The 21,740-nt window shown below is 44.9% G+C and overlaps 1 protein-coding gene across 1 annotated transcript in view; it reads right to left on the minus strand.

Moving 5' to 3' along the window:
- The window catches only part of LOC134346541 (cytochrome P450 2K1-like), a 40,071-nt gene that overhangs the window by 15,277 nt on the left and 3,054 nt on the right, over positions 1-21,740 (minus strand). Inside the window, exons 2-4 of the mRNA XM_063047955.1 lie at positions 19,566-19,728; positions 5,223-5,372; positions 1,367-1,527 (exon numbers count right to left, since the gene is read on the minus strand). Of these exons, the coding sequence (XP_062904025.1) occupies positions 1,367-1,527; positions 5,223-5,372; positions 19,566-19,728 (474 nt within the window). The remainder of the gene's footprint in view (positions 1-1,366; positions 1,528-5,222; positions 5,373-19,565; positions 19,729-21,740) is intronic.

Raw genomic sequence — 21,740 nt, forward strand, 5'->3', positions numbered from 1 at the left:
CATACGGTGTATTGGCCTTCATTAATCGTGGAATTGAATTTAGGAGCCGAGAGGTAATGTTGCAGCTATATAGGACCCTGGTCAGACCCCACTTGGAGTACTGTGCTCAGTTCTGGTCACCTCACTACAGGAAGGATGTGGAAACCATAGAAAGGATGCAGAGGAGAATTACAAGGATGTTGCCTGGATTGGGGAGCATGCCTTATGAGAACAGGTTGAGTGAACTCGGCCTTTTCTCCTCGGAGCGACGGAGGATGAGAGGTGACCTGACAGAGGTGTATAAGATGATGAGAGGCATTGATCGTGTGGATAGTCAGAGGCTTTTTCCCAGGGCTGAAATGGTTGCCACAAGAGGACACAAGTTTAAGGTGCTGGGGAGTAGGAACAGAGGAGATGTCAGGGGTAAGTTTTTTTTACGCAGAGAGTGGTGAGTGCGTGGAGTGGGCTACCGGCAACAGTGGAGGAGGCGGATATGATAGGATCTTTTAAGAGACTTTTGGATAGGTACATAAAGCTTAGAAAAATAGAGGGCTATGTGTAAGCCTCGTAATTTCTAAGGTAGGGACATGTTCGGCACAACTTTGTGGGCTGAAGGGCCTGTATTGTGCTGTAGGCTTTCTATGTTTCTAAATATCAGAAACTTATGGTTTCTAAAGTTCAAAGTAGATTTATTGTCAGAGCATGTATACCATTATATAACCTACAGCTTCACCTTCTTGCAGGCAGCCCCAGAACAAAGAAACACCATAGAATCCATGAAATACCCTGCACTCCAAAGACCGTCAAACATTCAATGAGCAAGAAAAGAACAACTTGAGCAAACAATAAATAAAGTGAACAAATAAAACACTGAACATGAACTGCTGAGTCTCCAAATTGGGTCCACAGCCATGGGGCCAGTTCAGTGCTGAGGAAAAGACCGTGTGCAGGGTTCAACTCATTGTAGTTACAGATCTTGGCCATAGCTCTTCCTTAGCTTGGTGGCTGCTTTGTGCATCAAGGTCTTTAATACATTATATCTCAATAAATAATATCTCATCTGCAAATAAATTTAACCACTACTTCATACTGTTAAGGGGCAAGAAGGTTGAGTAGTGGTTAGCACAATGCTTCACAGCACTGGCGATCAGAGATGAGTTTGTACGTTCTCCCTGTTAGCTCATGTGTTTCCTTCGTGTGCTCCAATTTCCTCCCCTGTTCCAAAGACATACAGGTTAAGGTTAATAAGCTGCAGACATGATGTAGTGACCCTTGCACGTCATCCCCAGCATGAACTCAGACTGTGTTGGTCATTGACGCACACAATGTATTTCACTGTATGTTTCAATGTACGTGTGACAAACAAAGGTCATCTTTAAACCTTTACCTGGACCATCGGGCTACCAAGCAGTCGAAAGCTTTCGTGAACCAAGTTTCCTATGGTAAGGAAGGACGTGTCATCGTAATCAAAGCGGTTTCCAAAAACGATGGAGCAGATGATATTGGCGATGGCAAAGTTTGTTAAAACGTCCGTGTCGAATGGCTGACCTGCAAACAGAGACAGGGAGGGGACTGTGATGAGTCATTCTAAACATGAGCTCGTGTGATTGATCGTGTCACTGTTAGTGCAATTGCTTCACAGCACCAATGAATGCCAATTGGACTTTGATGTCCACCGTTGAGTGTAAGTCTGTACATTTTGCCCGTGACTGCATGGGCTTTTCTCCACAGTCCAAAGGTGTACAGGTTGGGGTGTAAGTTGCGGACATGCTATGTTGGCACTGGAAGACCAGCGACACTGCACTCTTTCGGTAGCTTTTACACTGTATTCTGCATCCTACTCTAATGCACTGTGTAATGATTTGATCTGTGTGAACAGTATACAAGGCAAGCTTTTCACTGTATTTCAGTTGATCTGACAATAATAAACCAATAGCCATCCATTAGTCTTGTGAGATCATGGATTTGTGCCTTGGAAGGTTTCCAGGGCGCATGCCTGGGCAAGGTTGTATGGAAGACCGGCTGTTGCCCATGCTGCAAGTCTTCCCTCTCCACACCACCGATGTTGTCCACTAGGGCCGATAAAGATTGGCACCGGTGTCGTCGCAGAGCAATGTGTAGTTAAGTGCCTTGCTCAAGGACACAACACACTGCCTCTGCTGAGGCTCGAACTAGCGACCTTCGGATCACTGGACCGACGCCTTAACCACTTGGCCACGCGCCAATATTTAAATAAACCAATACCAATATCTACCAATACATCAATAAACCAGTATCCATAGGTGGTCAGATATCCAGGTGTGGGTACTCAGCTAACTATTTAGGAAACTTTGGGAAAGTTGCCATTGACAATGCTAAGCGCCCTTCATATGAGGCGCTCCTAACAAATATCTCGGATGGGTGGAAGAGTGACTTAAATGATCACCCCTCAATCAGAGATATTTATGAGGAGCATTGCTTATGCAGGGCCCGTAGCATTGTCAGTGATCCCTCCCATCCGTCCAACAATCTCTTTGTCCTCCTACCATCAGGCAAGAGGTACCACAGTGTTATGGCAAGAACTGTTAGGATGGGAAACAGCTTCTCCCCCACCCCAACCCCCAGACCGTGAGACTTCTGAACTCCCTGCGACACTCAGGATTCATGCCAGTAGCATTATACCATTTACTTTTTAAACTTATGTTGTAAATGCACCTTATTATTTGTTGATTTATTAGTGGTAATATTACCTTTGTGTTGTGTGTGAACTATACGTACTGTATTGTGCACCTTAGTCCTGAGGAATGTTGTTTCATTTGGCGGTATATAAGTACATACTTGACTGGCAATGAACTAAAACTTAAACTTGAACAAACTTTTCCCTGTACCTGGTACATGTGACAATAGTAAACTCCAATACCCACCAATAAGTCAGTAAACACAGATGGTCAGATATCCAGGAGCAAGTATTCAGACAGCCAACTGGTCTGAAAAGAAATCATTTTGCTCCCTTTCACACGCATGCGATATTTAACACCCACTTCCAGATATCCACAGGCACGCACACCTAGAGATCCACACCTGCACTCAGGTAACTGTACTCACTGAGATACCTGCACACCCAAGTGGCAGCTCACACACTCAGGTACCACATATACACACTCACAAAGCCACACTTACACATTTAGATATATAAATTTACAAATGTTTTGATCCACAGACATTGTCTTAGATACCTCTCACACACCCCTCTCTCCCTCTCCGCCCCCCATTCCCCCTTACATTACGTACACGTGCAAAAACATCACATGTGACGTGTGCTCCTACATACCACACTCACTTTGCAGAATTTGCAGATGACACAAAGCTGGGAGGCAGTGTGAAATGTGAGGAGGATGTTATGAGAATGCAGTGTGACTTGGACAGGATGGGTGAGAGGGCAGATGCATGGCAGATGCAGTTTAATGTGGATAAGTGTGAGGTTATCCACTTTGGTGGCAAGAACAGGGAGGCAGATTACTATCTGAATGGTGTCAAGTTAAGAAAAGGGGAAGTACAACGAGATCTTGGTGTCCTTATTCATCAGTCAGTGAAAGTAAGCATGCAGGTACAGCAGGCTGTGAAGAAAGCTAATGGCATGTTGGCCTTCATAACAGGGGAGTTGAGTATAGGAGCAAAGAGGTCCTTCTGCAGTTGTACAAGGCCCTGGTGAGACCACACCTGGAGTACTGTGTGCAGTTTTGGTCTCCAAATTTGAGGAAGAACATTCTTGCTATTGAGGGAGTGCAGCGTAGGTTCACGAGGTTAATTCCCCGCATGGCGGGACTGTCATATGTTGAAAGATTGGAGCGACTGGGCTTGTATACACTGGAATTTAGAAGGATGAGAAGGGATCTGATTGAAACATATAAGATTATTAAGGGATTGGACACGCTAGAGGCAGGAAGCATGTTCCCGATGTTGGGGCAGTCCAGAACCAGAGGCCACAGTTTAAGAATAGGGAGGGAGGGAACGTCGACTCAGACCATGAGAGGCCTGCGTCGGGCATTTTAATGCCTTACAAGGCGCAGACTGGAAGTCTGTGTGGGGCGCCACTCCTCACACAGACACTAGAGCAATGTGTGATTAAGTGCCTTGCTCAAGGACACAAACACGCTGCCACAGCTGAGGCTCGAACTAGCGACCTTCAGATCACTAGATGAACACCTTAACCACTTGGCCACATGCCCAACACAAGAATAAGGGGTAGGCTATTTAGAACGGAGTTGAGGAAAAACTTTTTCACCCAGAGAGTTGTGGATCTGTGGAATGCTCTGCCTCAGAAGGCAGTGGAGGCCAATTCTCTGGATGCTTTCAAGAGAGAGTTAGATAGAGCTCTTAAAGATAGTGGAGTGAAGGGATATGGGGAGAAGGCAGGAATGGGGTACTGATTGTGGACGATCAGCCATGATCACAGTGAATGGTGGTGCTGGATCGAAGGGCCAATTGGCCTACTCCTGCACCTATTGTCTATTGTCTCTCAGACACCGCCCCCCCCACACATACACACACACACACACGTGTACACGCACAAACATACATACTATACTGACATACACATACTAGTGGCGATTTTAACTCTGGGACACCCTGTGAAGTGAGTGATGTCTCACAGCACAGAAGCAGAACATACAGGCCCACAGATCTGCGCCTGCTCCTGCTCCAGTGAGAAGTAGACTGTGTGGGTGCCTGAACGCCTTTGTAGGCGCAGTTCTTGTGTGCATGACGTGTGTGTGTCCGCAGATCAGACAGCATCTGCGGAAAGAGAAGCACGGTAAATGTTTCAGATCGAAAACCATGCCTCAAAATGAAGCAAATTAAAGCCAACTTGTTCTTCCTCTTTCCTACTTCTGAAGAAAAGTTTTCAACCCTCCACATCATGTCCCAGTCTTTGTTTGTGTACAGTTTTTCATAAATTCTATTGTATATCTTTATTTTCCTGTAAATGCCTGCATTAAGCTGATTTTCAAGATAGCAGGTGGTAACATATACTACCTTGTCCTGATGAAGGGTCTCGGCCCAAAAGGACAACTTTTATTCCTCTCCATAGATGCTGCCTGACCTGCTGAGTTCCTCCAGTGTTTTGTGTGTGTTACTTTGGATTTCCAGCATCTCTTGTGTATATGGGTAACATTGATATTAAATTTACTTTGACTTTGACATTAACTCCACTACCCTTTGTATAAATGCTGCATAACGTTCAAAGTTCAAAGGTCAAAGCTTACCTTTGAATGATCTAATCCTTTCCACCAGGAAGCCAGCCTCCTCGATGATTTTATCTTCAATGGACCTCTTGCCCATTCCGAAATCCCGCAGAGTTGAGAGCATGAACCTTCGCATCTGTTTCCACGGCTCTCCGTTGGACCAAACCACGCCTGCAACCAGATTAGAGAGCTTGTCAGTCCTGCACATCCAGCCTTGGTGGCTCAGAGTGATCAAAGATCTTGGGCTGAATACTGTTTGATAGACGATTCAATCAAATCAAAGGTCAAGGGGCAACTGTGTTCGCCATGTACGGTTACATGTATGAGGAATTTGTTGTGCTGCGTTGGTCAGGGTGCGACATGCAACCAAATAACAACATTCAACAATTATAAAGAGTAAATAATTATAGAAAACTTAAAGTTAGCGGTTCAAGGAAGGATATGGAATAAAACGTGTGTAAATACATAAATACTGGTGTGTATTTAAAATGCGAACAGCATTACACAAAGTGATTTAATGTGTTTACAGTGCAGTGACAGGGGTAACGAATAGAGGCCGGTGCGGGTGGGGGCTAAGTAGAATGCTTGATCAGATTAACTGCGTGGGGGAAGAAACTTTGTGTGAGATTTTTTTTCTTAATAGCCCTATAGAGCTTTCCAGAAGGAAGCTCTTTTGGAAAAGGCAGTTTGCAGGGTGGCTAGTGTCCTCAAAGACTTTTCCTGCCCACTTCTTTGTGCTGAACACACACAAGTCTGGCAGTGATGGTCGACTGCAGTCTTTTCTGCTGACCTGACAGTTCACTGTAGTGCTTGTACACTGTGAGAGGGTACTACACCAAACCAGACTGTAGGGGCTGATGTGAGGATGCTCTGTGATGGCAGTGTAGAATTGCACCAGGATGTTTTAGGGATGATGAGAAGATACTGCACCCAAACCAGACAGTAATGATTGAGCAACACACATAAAAAATGCTGGTGAACGCAGCAGGCCAGGCAGCATCTATAGGAACAGGTACAGTTGACATTTCAGCCTATTGTACCTCTTCCTATAGATGCTGCCTGGCCTGCTGCATTCACCAGCATTTTTTATGTGTGCTGCTTGAATTTCCAGCAACTGCAGGTTTCCTGGTGGTAATGACTGACGTGAGGATGCTCTCTGTGATGGAGGAGTGGAATTGCACCAGTACGTTCTGGGGAAGATGGAAATTTACCAACTGCTGCAAGAAGTGCGTCCTCTCCTGAGGCTTTTGGCTAAGGAAGGAGATATCGTTTCCCCACAAGGTCGTACATGAGGAATGCCACCTCAGAACCAATGTGCAGACACCACCACGTTGCCTGTTTAACACAGACAATCCAATTTCTTGGCAAGTACAGCACTGCACAGGAAGAGGGCATTCAGTCCTTTGTGTTGTACTAACTCCTTGTTTGAACTTCCTTTAATTCTACACCCAAATTCTGCTCTCCCAGGGCCCCGAACAATTTATTTAACAAGCATTTATCAAAATATCCCTTAAAGATAATTGTTCATCCCACAACGCGCTGCAGTTTATAACAACTCAAATGATTTTTCTTGGACAGATTTCCGAATCAGAATTAGAATCAGGTTTATTAGTCTGCCGTTAAATTTGTTGTTCTGCAGCACCAGTACATTTCAACCATTAAAAAAAATGACTATAGGTCACAATAAGAGATAAGGGCCAAGAAATAGTGCATAAAGTGAGCAAAATAGTGACGTAGTATTCATGGGTTAAATTAAATTATTAGATTAGATTAGATTATGAGGACACGCAGTCCTCTTTTATTGTCATTTAGTAATGCATGCATTAAGAAATGATACAATGTTTCTCCAGAATGATATCACAGAAACACATGACAAACCAACTGAAAAACTGACAAAAACCACATAATTATAAAATATAGTTACAACAGTGCAAAGCAATACCGTAATTGGATAAAGAACAGACCATGGGCACGGTAAAAAGTCTCAAAGTCCTGATAGCCCATTATCTCACGCAGACGGTGAACCTCCAGCACCGCCAACTTGCCGATGCAGCATCCTGGAAGCATCCGACCACAGTCCGACTCCGAGTCCGTCCGAAAACTCCGAGCCTCTGACCAACTCTCTGACACCGTGCACCAAGCACCACCTCTGCCGAGCACTTCGACCCCAGCCCCGGCAACAGGCAATAGGCAAAGCCGAGGAGTTGGGGCCTTCGTCTCCGGAGATTCTCGATCGCACAGTAGCTCATGATCCATTTAGAAATCTGATGGTGGAGGGGAAGAAGCTGTTTCTAAAATGTTGAGTATGGATCTTCAGGTTTCTGTACCTCCTCCCTGATGGCAGCAATGGGAAGAGGGTGTGTGCTGGATGCTTAAATTCTGTTGAAGTGGGTTTACTTCATTCTCTCTTCACCCACCTTCCATCAGGCAGAAGATACAAAAGCCCAAAAGCACATACCATCAGGCTCAAGGGCAGCTTCCACCCCAATGTTTTAAGACTATTGAACAGTTCCCTAAAATGGCCTCTTGTTCTCACAATCCACCTCATTGCAACCTTACACCATATTGATTGCCTGCACTGCACTTTCTCTGCAATTGTAACACTTCATTCTGCATTCTGTTGTTGTTCTCCCTTGTTCTACCTCAATGCACTGTGTAGTGATTTGATCTGTGTATATGAAGTATGTAAAGTATTGGTTAATGACAGTAATAGTAATAATAATTAAAAATATATCAAAAGCAATAAATACTTTTGCAATACCCATGTTAGCATATTCTTTTGGCATAATATCTTGGTCCAAAACCGATCAGGAAAATGTATTAAGAAATGAAAACACTCTGTACACCCAAACACACTTAGCTTAACGTTACCTAAGACAGAAGGGGGACGAGGAAGAACAGACCCTAAAAATTTACACAACAGTTGGATAAAACATCTAAGGATGTATTTTCATCAATGAAAACAGGATTCAGCACTCCACATGAGTATATTCAATTCTGATAAGAAGTACACGTCACTAAACTTAAATGAGGCCCAAACCAGAGAAATGACTATTATGTCTATTGAAGAAAAGGTTAACCAATGGAAGACCATGGCCCTCTGTGAAAGACGTCGCCATGATCTGAGCAGACTGGATGTCGACGTGGAAGCATTGAGCGCCTGGCTCAGAGCTGGAGACCTCTTCACAGGCACAGAGTGTTCCTTGTGGCAATACAGGACCAAGAGATTAACACAAAAAACATCAAAACTACCTAATAAAATACCAAGAAATTCAAGGGGATAAATGCAGAAAATGCCAGGAGAAATCAGAAGCAGTCCAACACATTACAGGATCCTGTAGCAGTTTAACTCAATCTGATTGCTTACACAGGCGCAAGTGGCAAACATAATTTACCAAAATCTTACTTTAAGATTCAAACTCATAAAAAAAACCATACCTTACTATAAATACAAGCCTGATCTAATTTTAGAGCTTACGTTCTACAAATTATATTATGACTGATCCATTATTACAAATAGTACAATCATAACAATGGTCTGGATATAATATTACAAGGAAGAACAACTCACTTAATAGATTTAACCATTTAAAACACATATAACATACAGAAATCATTAAGTAAAAAACACCAGAAATATGCTGAATTTTAAAAATTGATTATTTTACTTACTTATTTAGAGATATAACGCGGAACAACGAGTCCCGCAACCCAGCGACACACCTATTTAATTCTAGCCAAATCACAGGACAATGTACAATGACCAATTAACCTACTAACTGGTCTGACTTTGGACTGTGGGAGGAAACTGGAGCACCCGGAGGAAACCCACACACATGGGAAGAAGGTACAAATTTTCTAACAGAGGACGTCGGAATCGAACTCCGAACTCCAATTTCCTGAGCTGTAATAGTGTTGTGCTAACCACTGTGTCCCAGATTCCAGTCATTTGCAGTCTCATTTGTCTGCATACATTGGGATTGGAATTGGTTTAATATAATCAGGTATACCAAGGTACAGACAAAAGCTTTTGTTTGTGTGTCATCCAGACAGATCTTTCCATACATGAGTACTATACTGTGGTTGGGTGCTTCCAATGCATCGACAGTTGTCAGTGCCTGGAGGTTTATGACAGAGAGAGTTTCTCCCTTCTGCCGCCTGTTATCGGGGACTATCAGGAGTCGATCGGAACTTTGAGACTTTTTTTTACCATTCCCATGGTCTGCTCTTTATCAAATTATGGTATTGTTTTGCACTGCTGTTACTATATGTTATAATTATGTGGTTCTGTCAGTGTCAGTCTTTGGTTTGTCCTGTTTTTTTGTGATATATATGATTATGAGAACACGCAGTCCCCTCTTATTGTCATTTAGTAATGCATGCATTAAGAAATGATACAATGTTTTTCCAGAATGATATCATGAGAACGCATGACAAACCGACTTAAAAACTAACAAAAACCACATAATTATAACATATAGTTACAACAGTGCAAAGCCATACCGTAATTTGATAAGAACAGACCATGGCACAGTAAAGGTCTCAAAGTCTCTCGAAAGTCCCATCATCTCACGCAGACGGTGAACCTCCAGCCGCCAACTTGCCGATGAAGCATCCTGGAAGCATCCAACCACAGTCCGACTCCGAGTCCGTCCGAAAACTCCAAGCCTCCGACCACCTCTTCGACACCGAGCACCATCTCTGCTGAGCGCTTTGACCGTGGCCCCAGCAACAGGCGATAGGCAAAGCCGAGGATTTGGGGCCTTCGTCTCCGGAGATTCTCGATCCCACAGTAGCAGCGGCAGTGAAGCGGGCATTTCAGAAGTAACTCCGGATGTTCCTCCGTGCTTCTCACGGCTGTCTCCATCAAATCCGGATTGTGTATGGCACCCTAGTTACTCGTAATCGATATTCATTCGGAACGGCAGCGTGCGCTGCGTCGCACTGCCATCTTCTCCTCATGATATCACTCCAGAGGAACATTGTATCATTTTTAATGCATGCATGCATTTCTAAATGACAATAAATGAGGACTGGATGTCCTCATAATCTAATCTAATCTATATGGTGGCAAAAAAGTAAACAGTTTATCAAGGTGTAAGACAGGGAAACAGAATGTAAAGAACACACACTGGACACTTTATTAGGTACGACTGCACGTTAGTGGAAATATCTCATCAGCCAATCATGAGGCAGCAACTCAATGCCTAAAAGCACACGGACATGGTCAAGAGGTTCAGCTGTTGTTCAGACTGAATATCAGAATTGGGAAGAAATGAGATCCAAGTGACTTTACCATGAAATAATTGTCAGGGCCAGATGAGTTTGAGTATCACAGAAACTGCTGATCTCCTTGGATTTTCACTTACAGAAAATGGTGCGAGAAACAAAGAAAAAGAGAGCTAGCAGTAGTAAATCAAGGCAACTGGACTTGCTGTGTTGTGTAGAGGATGATTCACCACTCATCCGAGAGGCTTCTTCAGTTCTGATCCATGGCGGGGAGTTTTCTGGCTTGTAAGCTTGGTGAGTTGTTTATAGGTATAGCAATCACTTGAGGGCTGTTTAGAGTCACAGAAGTAATGAGGGTGTCACTAATCTTATCTTTGCATGAATGGAGGTGTGGACTGTAGTGGAGATGCCAGGGTAGAGGTGTTAGGACTGTATTGTAAGTAGCTGACTGGTGGTGTCGTACCCCACCCTCTCTGTTCAGGGGTGGGTTTTCAGTTTGACAAAGATGGTTTCTTTAACCCTTCTTTCAAACCACCTGTCCTCCCTGACCACAATGTGCACATGGTTGCCATCAAAGGAGTGACCCTTGTCCTTTAGGTGTAGATTATACAGCCGGCTCTTGACCTGAGATGTTAGCTGTCCTACGCTGGGCCATCTGTTTGGGAAATGGTTGTTTTGTCTCACCGATATACAGTTCTCATTGCATTGGATATGCTTACGTATGGGTTTAGAATCCTTGGAGTGGCTGAGTTTCTGGTCTTGAGTGTATTTGTAGGTTTGAAAGAGGGGTTATAAGCCATCTTTGTCAACACTACCTGCCCCTCCACTAATCTTCGTATCATTTGCAAACTTGGTAAGAAATCCATCTGTTCCATCATCTAATTCCTTGATATATAGCATAAAAAGAATCGGTTTCAACACCAACCCCTGCGGAATATCACTAGTCACTGGCAGCCAACCAGAAAGGGATCCTTTTATTCCCACTCACTGCCTCCTACCAATCAGCCAATGTTCTAACCATGTTAGTAACTTCCCTGTATTACCACGGGCTCTTAACTTGGTAAGCAGCCTCATGTGTGAAACATTGTCAAAGGCCTTCTGAAAGTCCAAATATATAACATCCACTGCATCACCTTTGTCTATCCTACTTGTAATCTCCTCAAAGTATTCCAACAGGTTTGTCAGGCAGGATTTTCCCTGAAGGAAACCATGCTGACTTTGTACTATCTTGTCCCGTGTCACCAAGTACTACATGACCTCATCCTTAACAATTGACTCTAACATCTTCCCAACCACTGAGGTCAGGCTAACTGGTCTCTAGTTTCCTTTCTGCTGCCTTCCTCCTTTCTTAAAGAGTGCAGTGACTTATGTACCCTTAGGTCTTTCAGCATTTTTGAGCAACTTCTCCCTTGTAATAGTAACTGCACTCGCTTCTCTTCGCTCACACCTTTCAACATCTGGCACACTGCTGGTGTCTTCCACAGTGAAGAGAAAACACTCATTTAGTTAATCTGCCATCTCCTTATCCCTGGTTATTATTTCTCCAGCCTCATTTACTAACAGTCTTATATCCACTCTCATTTCTCTTCTATTTTTTTTACATATACTTAAAAAAGCTTTTAATATCCACTTTGATATTGTTTCTAGCTTGCTTTCATATTTAATCTTTTCCCTTCTAAAGATTCTTTTAGTTACTCACCATAGGTTTTTATCTTCCCGCTAATTTTTGCTTTGTTTTGTTTTTACATTAGCTTTGACTTCCCTTATCAGCCACTTAGGAATTTCTTTGTTTTTGGAATACATATGTCCTGCTCTTCTCACCTTTCTCAGAAACTCAGACCATTGCTGCTCTGCTGACATCCCTGCCGGCATCTCCTTCCAATTTACTTTGGCCAACTCCTCTCTCAAACCTCTGTAATTTCCTTTACTCCACTGAAATACTTAACTTTCTTCCTATCAAATTTCAAGCTGAGCTCAATCATATTATTATTATTATGATTATGAGGACACACAGTCCTCTTTTATTGTCATTTAGTAATGCATGCATTAAGAAATGATAAAAATGTTTTTCCAGAATGATATCACGAAAACACATGACAAACCAATTTAAAAACTAACAAAAACCACATAATTATAACATATAGTTACAACAGTGCAAAGCAATACCGTAATTTGATAAGAACAGACCATGGCTCAGTAAAAGTTTCAGAGTCTCTCGAAAGTCCCATCATCTCACGCAGACGGTGAACCTCCAGCGCCGCCAACTTGCCGATGCAGCATCCCGGAAGCATCCGATCACAGTCCAATTCTGACTCCATCCGAAAAACTCTGAGCCTCCGACCACCTATTCGACATTGAGCACCGAGCACCATCTCTGCCGAGCGTTTCGACCCCGGCCCCGGTAACAGGCGATACGCAAAGCCAAGGATTTGGGGCCTTCCCCTCCGGAGATTCTCCATCGCACAGTAGCAGCGGCAGTGAAGCAGGCATTTCAGAAGTTACCCCAGATGCTCCTCTGCGTTTTCACGGCTGTCCCCATCAAATCCGGATTGTACATGGCACCCCTAGTTACACATATCGATATTCATTCGGAACGGCTGCGCGCGCTGTGTGGAGCTGCCATCTTCTCCATCTGCATGATCGCTGGCTCATAAATGCTCTTTTACCTTAAGCTCCTTAATCACTTCCAGTTCATTACATAATTCCCAATCCAGTCTAGCTGATCCTGTAGTCGGCTCAACAACAAACTGCTCTAAAAAGCCATTTTATAGGCATTCAACAAACCCAGTCTCGAGAGATTCCCTTCCTACCTGATTTTCCCAATTGACCTATACATTAAAATTTCCCATGACTATCATAACATTGCCCTTTTGACACGTCTTTTCTGTTTCCTGTTGTAACCTGTGGTCCACCTCCCAGCTAATGTTGGGAAGCCTGTATATAACTGCATCAGGGTAGTTTTACCCCTGTGGTTTCTTAACTCAACCCACAAGGATTCAACTTCTTGCGATCCTATGTCACATCTTTCTACTGATTTGATGCCATTCTTTGCCAGCAGAGACATGCCACTACCTCTGCCTACCTTCCTATCCCTCTAATACAACGTGTAACCTTGGACATTCAGCTCCCAACTACAACCATCCTTCAGCCATGGTTCAGTGATGGCCCCATCATCATGCCTGACAATCTGTAATAGTACAAGATCATCCACCTTATTTCTTATGCACATTGAGATATCACACTTTCAGTGCTGTATTTGCTATCCTTTTTGATCCTGCGTTCCTAATGTACTGTAACTCACCCTGCTGGCTGGAATTATGTCCTATGATCTGTTTGCCCTTCCTGGCAGTCTGACTGCCGGCTATCTTTGCATTTTTACCATCCACCCTACCCTCAGTCCCTTCAGGGTACCCATCCCCTGCTAAATTAATTTAAACTCTCCCAAACAGCTCTAAGAAACCTGCCCTCGAGAATTTTTGTCCCCCTAGGGTTCAGGTGCAACCTGTCACTTTTGTACAGGGTCGTACTTCCCCAGAAGAAATCCCAATGAGCAAAGAACCTGAAGCCTGCCCCCTGCACCAGCTTCTCAGCCACACATCTATCTGCCAAATCATCCTGTTTCTACCCTCACTAGCGCGTGGCACAGGCAGCAATCCAGAAATTACTATCCTCGAGCTCCTGCTTCTCAGCTTCCTGCCTAGCTCTCTAAATTCTCCTTTCAGGACCTCATTTCCTTTCCTTCCTCGGTCATTGGTACCAATATGTACCAAGACATCTGACTGCTCTCCCTCCCTGTCTAAAATGCTGCGGACACGATCTGGCACCTGGGAGGCAACATACCATCCGGGTGTCCCGTTCACGTCCACAGAATCTCCTGTCTGTTCCTCTGGCGATTTAGTCCCCTGTCACTGCCACTCCCCTCTTCTCCCCCTTTACGTTCTGCATCACGGACCCATACTCAATGCCAGTAACCTGGTCTCCATGCACAGTGCACAGGCACTGACTGTGTAAATTGGGTTTAAAGACAATTAAAAATTTTGAGCAGAATAATTTTTCTCATGTCAGTATATGGTAGACATGTTTTAACATTATGGGGGAGCCAGAAGGTATATTGTGCCTAAGAGGGTCGCTGGCAAGCAGGAAAGTCCTTGGGGTGGGGGGGGGGTTTAGGCTGAAAAAGGCTGGGAAATGCTAAGCTACTCCAAGCTCCAGGAATGATCTACAAAGTAAATCAATCGCTGGAATCTCTTGGTTTAATGAAAGAGATGCTGTCTTTCTTGGAGCCTTTCTTTATCTAATGTAACCTTTCAGCTCTCTCTAGGACTTACAAAATACACGCTTGTATTTACATATCCCTGTGTATATGATTTTGAAATTTGCCCTCCTTCCTGCATGTGTCCTGGCCCTGTTACAAGGATTTTTCAACAGCATCTTTGATGGTACATCTGTGGCAAACAGCAGGCATCAAAGGCTGAGTTCAAAGGCAGAACAGGCCTGACTGAGCAGTAGACAGAGTGATTAAACAGGGAACCGGCCCCTCTTGACTCGTTTTCCTCATCTCCTCTGAGGCATCACCACTCACCGACACACGAGGGGAGACTGATGGAGGGATGTGATCGGTTGTCCATCGTATCCGACGGCGACGATGAAAGGCAGTATGGGAGAGTTTTTCAAGTGGGAAAGCCGTTGTACTGGGCCCGCTGCACTCTGTCAACCTCAGAAGTCTGAGTCCAACGGGAGAAATTTTCGTCACAAACTGGTCTTCCTCAGTGACAGTGGTGACCCTGACTTCTTCCATACCTTGTCATGCCCTTTGTTCTCCACAAAGTGTCACAGAGCCGCGTTCTTGGTGGTTGGTCCGATCTGCTTGGTCAGCTAAAGCTGAGTATGCATGCTAGGACAGGCTTGTACCTCTCACACCAGGGTATGAGACTCCACCATAGGGGCAAACTACAATGCCAATTTTTGCGTCTTTGGGCTATAGGTGGAGACCCAGTGGAAAGTTACCCAGTCAAAGGAGGAACGTTTAACTTCCACACGGACAGTGACCAAGGGCAGGGCTGAACCTGGCTTGTTACAGCTGTCAACTGGCAACACGACTAGCGACCCCACAATTGCCCAGTCCACACAGTCTCTGCCGCAGTGGCGGGGAATCAGTCAGTGAAGGGCACAGGATTAAGGTGAGAGGGAAGAGATTTAGGAGGAAGCTGAGCAGCACGGTGCACAGCGGTTCGTGTAACGTCTTACACAGCATCACTGGTCTGGGTTCAATTCCCACCTCCGTCTGTAAGGAGTACGTACGCTCTCCCCATGACCACGTGGGTCTCATCTAGGCCTTCCGGTTTCCTCTCATACTCCGAAGACGTACCGCTAAGTTGTGTGCATGTTCTGTTGGTACCGGAAGCACGGTGACGGTTTAGAGCTGCACCCCAGCACAATCCTCACCGATTTGCTTTGATGCAAACAACGTACTTCACTGTATGTTTTGATGCACATGAGAGCACAGACCATAAGACATAGGAGCAGATAGGCCATTCAGCCCATCAAATCTGCTCTGCAATCCATCCTGGCTGATCCCCGATCCCACTCAACCCCATACGACTGCCTTCTCGCCATATCCTTTGATGCCCTGACCGATCAAGAAACTATCAACTTCCGCTTTAAATATACCCACGGACTTGCCCTCCACTGAAGTTTGTGGCAGAGCAATCCATAGATTTACTACTATCTGGCTAAAAAAGATCTTACTTATCTCTGTTCTAAAAGGTTGCCCCTCAATTCTGAGGCTGTGCCCTCTAGTTCTGGATACCCCCACCATAGGAAACACCCTCTCCACATCCACATTATCTTGTCCTTTCAACAATGAGATTACCACCCACTCCCACCTGCATTCTTCCAAATTCCAGTGATTACAGGCCCAAAGCTGCCAAACTCTCCTCATATGTTAACCTCTTCGTTCCCGGAATCATCCTTGTAAACCTCCTCTGGACCGTCTCCAATGACAACACATGCTTTCTGAGATATGGGACAATACTCTGTTCGGCCTGACTAATGACTATAAAGCCTTATCTCCTTGCTTTTATATTCTATTCCCTTAAAGTACATGTCAACATAGCATTTGCCTTCTTTACCACAGTCTCAACCTGTAAATTTACTTTCTGGAGGACTTGCACGAGGTCTCTTAAGTCTCTCTGCACCTCTGAGGTTTGAACCTTCTCCCCATTTAGAAAATGGTCCGCACTATTGTCCCTTTTACCAAAAAGCATTCTCATACTGCGGTCTGACTGCATGCTATCTTTGCTTTTTTACCCTCCGTCCTATGCTGAGTTACTTCACTCTGGTTCCCAATTCCCCCCAGCAAGTTAGTTTCAACCCTCCCTCAGAAGAGATCCCAATGATCCAAGAGCCTGAAGTCTTACCTCCTGCACCAGATTCTTAGCCACACATCACTCTGCCAAATCATCCTGTTTCTACCGTCACAGGCATCAGTCCCGAAATTACTACCCGGAGATCCTGCTTCTCAGCTCTCTAGCTAGCTCTCTAAATTCTCTTCTCTGGACCTCTTTGCCTTTCCTTCTGATGTCATTGGTATCAATATGTACCAAAACATCTGGCTGCTCCCCGTCTCTCCAAAATGTTGAAGATGTGATCCCAGATGTCCCTGACCCTGGCACCTGGGCAGCAACATACCATCCTGGTGTCACGTTCATGTCTCCTGTCTGTTCCCCTGACTGTTGAATTCTCTGTCAATACCACTCCCCTCTTCTTCCTCTTTGCCTTCTGCACCATGGACCCACGCTCAGTGACAGTAACTTTGTCTCCATGGCATTCCCCTAGGAGATCATCCCCCACAAGGGTATCCAAAAGAGTACACATATTTCTCAGGGGAATGGCCACAGGGGTACTCTGCGCTAATGGTCTAATCACATTTCCATTTCTCCTGACAGTCACCTTGTCTCATGCAACTTTGGGGTGACTACTTCCTTATAACTCTGATGGACATCTCCTCACTCTCCCGTACAAGCCGAAGGTCATCCAGCCGCTGCTCCAGATCTAACACGGTCTTCAAGGAGCTGAAAGTGGATGTACTTCACACAGATGTGGTTCACTGGGAGACTCTGGGTCTTCCTGGACTCCAGCATCCAGCATGAAGAACACACAACAGCCATTTACTACACGAGGTACAGTAAGAGAGAAAAAGGGACCCTTAACAGAAGCTTACCCAGGGCCGATGACTTTTTCAAGCCGAAGTCTCCTTTGAACCAAAGCCTGACCCTCCTACTCTCACCACTGGCCAACTCCCAACAATAGCCGCCCTGGTTATAGAGGTTATAGAGATCATCAGAGGTTATAAAGAGAAGGCAGAAGAATAGAGTTGAGAGGGATAATAAATCAGCCATGATGGAGGATACCCAATAGGCTGAGTGGCCTCATTTTGCTCCTATGTCATGGTCTAACGCTGGAATCTGAAGCAACATCGAGATACTGTGGGAACCTCAAGTGGACAGGCAGCATCTGTGGAGGATAGTTGACATTTGGGTCGAGACCCTTCATTCAGACCACGTGTTCCCAACTTGGGGTCCAGAAACCCCTCAGTTAATGGTAGCTGTCAATGGCATAACAAAGGTTGGGAATCTAGAGTCATTCATCCAGAGGAAGGGGATCTCGACCCAAAATGTCACCCGTCCATTTCCCTGCACAGATGCTGCCCGACCTTTTGAGTTGCTCCTGGTAGGTTTCTTGATAATGCCACTCGTCATTATTATCATGACAATTGACAACAGAACGATAGGATGGTAACTGCCTGAATTATTACATTTTGTTTTCTTTTTTGCTTCAGTTTTTTTTTCACTATCATCCTACCCTGTGGCATAATTGGAATAAGTCATTCTAAAATGTGTTTCCCCGCGCCCCCCCCCCCATTTCCCTGCACAGTGCCATAGCAGTATAACCTTTTACAGTCCTTGTGATCCGGTTCAATTCCAGCTGCTGTCTGTATGTTCTCCCTGTGACAGAGGTTTCCTCTGGGTGCTCTGGTTTCCTCCCACATGCCATAAGACCATAAAACATAGAAGCAGAATCAGGCAATTCAGTCCATTGAGTCTGTTCTGCCATTTCATCCTGACTGATATATTACCCCTCTCAACCCCGTTCTCCTTCCATCTCCCCACAATCTTTGGTACCCTTACTATCAACCTCTGCTTTAAATATATCTACCGACAAGGGAAGGGGCGAAGGCGGACCATTGCTGCATCAAAACCAGTTGCTTCGGGCAGGTGGGGCTCCTCAGCCTTGGACAGCAGCCCGCCTAGGAGAAGGAAAACTCTGATCTTAAACCTCTGCTGCCTCCCGGCCGTACCCACCCATGGGAAAGGCTTGGGGAGTAAACCCCGAGGAAGAAATCCGGAGCCGGGGTCCCTAAGGCAGTTCGATGTTGTTTACAACTTCACTCTGGCGACCTCTGCGACGACACTGGCGCCAAGCTGTATCGGAGCTTGTCCTTCCCTTGGACTCCATCAGTGACGTGGAGAGGGGGAACCCACTGAATGGGCAACAGCCGGTTCTTCAAATCTTCCCTCCCAGGCTTGCGCCCTGGAGAGGACACAGTTCACCAGCGGCGCAAACCCAGGATCCCCTGGGATTAACTGCTGCCTGTCCCTATACAACCATGAGATTCATTTTCTTGGGGGCATTCACAGTAAATACAAGAAATACAATAGAATCAACGAAAGACCACACCCTACAGGATAGACAAGCAATCAATGTGCAAGAGACACTGAACTGTGCCTTAGCATTGTAATCCTGTCTTTACATTCTAGTTCTCAAACTATTATTAATTTGTGGCGATGGGAATGGAGGTATTTGCGGACTGCCCTCGGCATATCCCTGGACTGTGTTGATCACTGATGTCGTCAACACATTACGCTGTGTTTCGATGTTTTGATTTACTTGCGATAAATAGAACAAACCTTAATCGTTAAACAATGAATTGCATGCAATCTGATCAACCATAACATTAACGATACAAACATCATGCAAAATAAGAAGGATACTTCTGTGTCCCAACACAGCAGCTCAAATAACATTCTTATAGGAAAGGTTAGACCATTCAAAAATAAGTAATAAATAAATTACCTGATCCTTCTTTAAGAATGTTCATGATTGGTACGTCAGGTCTGCCTAGGAATTCATCGGCGTAGTTAATCAGTGCGTTCCTCACTGTTTTGTAGCCTGCCAGCACCACGACTTTCTCCGGACCAAGTCTCACTGAATACACCGAGCCATACTTCTCAGACAGCTGGAAATGAAAGAGAGAAACTTCACTCATCGCTCTGTATGCACACCGGCTCGTCAATGCAAATACCTAATCAGCCAATCATGTGGCAGCCTTGTTAATGAGACAGTCGGAGGAGAATGGCCAGACTGGTTCAAGCTGACAGGAAGGCAACAGAAACTCAAATAATCACGCACTACAAAGGAGATGTGCAGAAGAGCATCTCTGAATGCACAACATGTCAAACCTTGAAGTGGATGGGCTACTGCAGCAGAAGACCAGGAACGTACACTCAATGGCCACTCCATGAGGCCCAGGAGGTACCAAGTGAAGTGGCCATTGATTGCAGTTCATTACATCTTCAAATCCTTTCTGTTTAAATTGCCTTCTTCAAACCCTATCCCTCCCGTCTGATTTTCAGTGCTCAAGATCCCTCTTCAAAGCCTTTCTGACTTTCAATCTGATAAACTATTCCTCAACGCCTTCATTCTCATGTCCCCTCCCTCATCACCATTACTACTGTCCTGTGCAGGGGCAGGCACGGTAGCATAATGTTTTACCGCATCAGTGCTCAGACAATTGGTGCTCAATTCCCACCACAGCCTTTAAGAGGTTTGTTCGTTCTCCCCGTTAGCGGGTGATTTTCCTCCAGATGCTCTGGTTTCCTCCCACATTCCAAAAAGATACAGGGTCAGAAAGTAGTGAACATGCTATGTTGATGTCAGAGGGAGAGTGACAGTTGTGGACTGCATCCAACACAATCCTTGGACTGTTGATGCAAATGACGCATTTCACTGTATGTTTCAATGTTTTGACGTACATGTGACAAATACAGTTAATCATTAATCTTTAAACTTTAATCGTTCATCAGCTTTTCTTTGCTTCCTTGCTAAGCACCTATTATGATTGCTCTGGGCTGTACTCACTGGAATTCAGAAGTATGAGGGGTGATCTCATTGAAACCAAATGAATGTTGAAAGGCATCTATATATATTCCCATTCTCCACGGGAATGGTACCGGAGGATTGGAGGGAGGCAAATGTTGTCCTCTTGTTCAAAAAAGGTAGTAGGGATAGTCCGGGTAATTATAGACCAGTGAGCCTTACGTCTGTGGTGGGAAAGCTGTTGGAAAAGATTCTTAGAGATAGGATCTATGGGCATTTAGAGAATCATGGTCTGATCAGGGACAGTCAGCATGGCTTTGTGAAAGGCAGATCGTGTCTAACAAGCCTGATAGAGTTCTTTGAGGAGGTGACCAGGCATATAGACAAGGGTAGTGCAGTGGATGTGATCTATATGGATTTTAGTAAGGCATTTGACAAGGTTCCACATGGTAGGCTTATTTAGAAAGTTAGAAGGCATGGGATCCAGGGAAGTTTGGCCTGGTGGATTCAGAATTGGCTTGACTGCAGAAGGCAGAGGGTGGTGGGGGAGGGAGTACATTCAGATTGGAGGATTGTGACTAGTGGTGTCCCACAAGGATCTGTTCTGGGACCTCTACTTTTCGTGATTTTTATTAATGACCTGGATGTGGGGGTAGAAGGGTGGGTTGGCATGTTTGCAGATGACACAAAGGTTGGTGGTGTTGTAGATAGTGTAGAGGATTGTCAAAGATTGCAGAGAAACATTGATAGGATGCAGAAGTGGGCTGAGAAGTGGCAGGTGGAGTTCAACCCGGAGAAGTGTGAGGTGGTACACTTTGGAAGGACAAACTCCAAGGCAGAGTACAAAGTAAATGGCAGGATACTTGCTAGTGTGAAGGAGCAGAGGGATCTCGGGGTACATGTCCACAGATCCCTGAAAGTTGCCTCACAGATGGATGGGGTAGTTAAGAAAGCTTATGGGGTGTTAGCTTTCATAAGTCGAGGGATAGAGTTTAAGAGTTGCGATGTAATGATGCAGCTCTATAAAACTCTGGTTAGGCCACACTTGGAGTACTGTGTCCAGTTCTGGTCACCTCACTATAGGAAGGATGTGGAAGCATTGGAAAGGGTACAGAGGAGATTTACCAGGATGCTGCCTGCTTTAGAAAGTAT

This window comes from Mobula hypostoma, chromosome 5 (assembly GCF_963921235.1).
Source record: "Mobula hypostoma chromosome 5, sMobHyp1.1, whole genome shotgun sequence".
Lineage (NCBI taxonomy): Eukaryota > Metazoa > Chordata > Chondrichthyes > Myliobatiformes > Myliobatidae > Mobula > Mobula hypostoma.